This window comes from Vulpes vulpes, chromosome 5 (assembly GCF_048418805.1).
Source record: "Vulpes vulpes isolate BD-2025 chromosome 5, VulVul3, whole genome shotgun sequence".
NCBI lineage: Eukaryota > Metazoa > Chordata > Mammalia > Carnivora > Canidae > Vulpes > Vulpes vulpes.
This window is the reverse complement of record NC_132784.1, coordinates 10,955,839-10,959,118: the sequence shown is the minus strand read 5'-3', so window position 1 is coordinate 10,959,118 and position 3,280 is coordinate 10,955,839. Positions and strand designations below refer to the sequence as shown.

Sequence of the window (3,280 nt, the reverse complement as noted above, 5' to 3'; positions counted from 1 at the left end):
TCCTCTCCTGGGGTCTCTAACTCCCCCCCTCCCACTCCTCTGGGCTCTTCCAGTTCAGGGCCACAGCCCAGGGGACTGCATCCCCATCTCATCATGTCTCTTCCCCCACCCCAGGTGGCAGGGCCAAGGCAGTGGCTGGCAAGCAGGGCATAGATGAGGCTACTCAGGGCCAGGTGAGATCTTTAAGCCAAAGTAGATGTCTGGAGGCCCCATCCTGGGGCCCCTCTGAGAGAGAATCAGAGCCCAAGGTCTAAAAACATAATTTAATGCATCAACGTGGGTCTGACTCGGGAGTGCGGTGGACAGGTGAATTTTCCGTTTGCTGGGATTCTGCTGCGGGTAGTTTCTGGCTGATGGACAGGGAAATTTGCACGTGTATTTTGGGTCACAAAGAAGGATGCCCCAGGGAGCTCCTGCTCACTTTGGCCTATCTCGTCCGGCTCAGGGCACTGGGAAAGGGAGGGGGGCTGGAAGGGCAGGCCTCCCGCCCGGCCTGTCCAGTCCAATCAGGTTTGCAAAGTCTGAACTGAGCTGTCTCCGCCTCTGGGGGTTTAGGGTTCACGCTCACCTCGCCACTTGCCACTTGAGCATCCCCTTCTCCCTCCCCAGGCTGGGGACGGTTGGGGACAGCCCACAGAGGAACCGGGGTGAGAGTCCGCAGACACACTGAGGTCAGAGCGGGTCAGGGAGGACGGCAGGGATGTGTCTTTTCCGTAGATGTCAGGAAGTGTCATGAAGCGAGAGTGGTCCTCTGCAGCCGGGGAATAGCTCTCTGCCGCGGGCCTCGGGCGGCGCGAAGCCACTCCGCCTCGCGCTCCCTGCGCTCCTAATCCGGGTACAGAAGAAAGCCCGAGAACGTGCTGTATTTGTTGTTGTTGCCTCCGTGCGCCTTCCCGCCGTCCAGCTTCACGTACACCTCGTCCCCTGAATCGAGGTGCAGCACCACGCTGTTACTGGCGTAATCGTAGTTCTGGTCGGCGTCCTGAGCGATCGCACTGGCCCGGACCTGGGGGCGAGCCGCCAGAGCAGGTGGGCCGGGGCTCCCTGCCTGGACCTTGCCCGCGCCCCACCTGGCGCCCCTCCACGCCCGCGGCCCCAGGGTGCACGCTCCCACCCAGGCTCCTCTCTCTCCCTCTCCCTCTGCCCTCCCTCTCCTCTCCCTCTCCAACTTGGCCAACTCCTTTCCCGTCCCCTCCTCTCCACAGCAGGCTAGTCAAGCCCGGGAAGGAAGGAGAGAGGGAGCTTCATAAACCCTGACCCAGCGGGGAAGGGAAAAAAACCAGGGGACCAGGGCCGAGAAGAAACAAACAGAACAAAACCAAACCAAAAAGTGGAGGGCAAAGGGGAGACGCGGGCGCAAAGGGAGAGTTAAGGAGGAATGAGGCTTCCGAGGAGCCCATGGGGCGGCCGGCGGGTAGCCAGTGGCTGGAAAGTGCAGTCGGGGTGGCGGGGTCCCGGGCGCTGGGGACGCAGCCTGCCCGGGACCGGGGCGCCCCGCCGAGCTGGGTGCGCGGCGCGCTCAGTCCCAGGGCCCGCCCGGCGCCCGGAGCGGGCGGGGGGTGGGGGAGGGTCGCCTGCGGGGACGTGCGGGGCCGGCGGCTGGGGTGACTGACCTGCCCGTTCTTGCAGAGGTCCGCCCACATGCTGGTGCCGTCGCCGCCGCGCATGAGGATGTGGTAGGTGAAGAAGTAGATGCCGCGCACCTGGCAGCTGAACTTGCCGGTGGTGGGGTCGTAGTGGTTGCCGAGGTTGGTGACCACGTCGTCGAACTTGAGCACCTCGTAGCCTTCGTGGGGGCTCTTAAGACCCACGTAGAAGGCGATCTTGGGCCCGCTGAAGGCCGCGCTCAGCGCGCCGGTCACTTCGCCCTCGGAGTCGCCGCCGCCCCCGGCTCCGCCGCCCGCCACCCCGACCCCGACCCCGCCCCCGCCCGCCGCGCCCGCCGCCAGCTGCAGGCCGGGCAGCCCGGGCCGCCCCGAGTCGCCCTTCTCCCCCGGGGGACCCCTGGGTCCGGGCGGGCCCGGCTCCCCAGGGGGTCCCCGCGGCCCCGGCTTGCCGGGTCGCCCCGGGTCGCCCTTGGGTCCCTGGATGAAAGGCGGCGGCGGGTTGGCGCTCAGGTCCTGCAGGACTTCCAGGGCGGCCGTGCTGGGTCCGGGCGGCGGCGCCTTGGCTCCCGCGGGCCCCCCTCCGGGCGCGGCGCCGTACGGGTCGCAGATCATGCGGCAGGTGCCCATCATCTCGTAGTGCGCCGCGCCGGGGGGCGCCGCCTGCAGCAGCAGCGGCAGGGCGATGAGCAGCCCCAGCGCCATGGCCAGGAGCACGCCGACGGTCGCCAGGCAGGCGCGCCGCCGCCGCTGCCACAGCCGGGAGGCGACCGCCAGCAGCTCCTCCTTGCCGCCCGGGGAGGTGATGGTGGGGCGGCGCGGGCGGCCCCGCTCCCCGCGCGCGGGGGCCGACTCCGCGGATGCCGGCCGCGCCCCCGACGTGGCGACCCCCTGCTCCGGGCGCGCGACCACTTCTAGCGGGAGGCGCCTCGGCCCAGGGGCTGGGGCTGCTCGGAGAAGCCGCGGAGCCCGGCGCGCATGGCGGGGGCGCCCAGGCTGAGCCCGGCGCCCCTCGGGTCCCGGCGGCGGGTGCGGGTGCGGCTGCGGCTGCGGGTGCGGGTGCGGCTGCGGCGTCCCGCGCGGGCTCCGCGGCGCTGCCTCCCGGCCGGCTCGGCGGGGTCGGCGGGGCTCGGCGCGCGGGGAGGGCGCCCCGGCTCGGCTGCGCGCTCTGCTCTGCTCTCCCGCGGCTCGCTGGCTCCGCGCGGAGGGGGACCCAGCTACCCTGACGTAAGGAGTCCGGGGCTGAGCGGCGGAGGCGGCGAGGCAACGCGCGCTGCCATCACTCGGGAGACGGCGCCCTCATGTCATCAGCCTCCGGTCCTCCTCCTACCCCGCGGCGTCCTCGCAGGGGCGGCGAAGGCGCGGTTCCTCCCGCGGCGCCCCGGAGCCACAAGTGGGCGCAGCGCGCGCCTCCGGCCCCCGCGCCCCCGACACACCCCCCGCGGCCCCCTCGCGCGCCTCCCACCCGCCGCACCCTCGCGCCCACGCGCGCCCTCGGGCCTGACCCGCCCCGCCCCGCCCCGCCCCGCCCCGAAGGTTCCTGGAATCCCCGAGCTGGCAGCTGGCAGGGTCCTTCGGGGGACCCCAGTCCGTCCCCCTGCCTGTGAGCGGGACCAGATTCCAACCCAGCAAGTCAAGGAGAAGCTCAATCCCTTGAGGCCCCGGAACGAAGCACT

The 3,280-nt window shown here is 70.9% G+C and overlaps 1 protein-coding gene across 1 annotated transcript; it reads right to left on the bottom strand.

Annotated features, from left to right (window-relative positions):
• Positions 1-249: 249 nt before the first annotated feature.
• Positions 250-2,890, bottom strand: C1QL2 (complement C1q like 2). The gene is made up of 2 exons (XM_026017762.2): positions 1,614-2,890; positions 250-1,006 (listed from the first exon to the last, which is right to left on the bottom strand). Exons 1-2 carry the CDS (start codon positions 2,307-2,309, stop codon positions 827-829), a joined length of 876 nt encoding a protein of 291 aa, XP_025873547.2. The 5' UTR covers positions 2,310-2,890; the 3' UTR covers positions 250-826.
• Between the last annotated feature and the right edge of the window lie 390 nt (positions 2,891-3,280).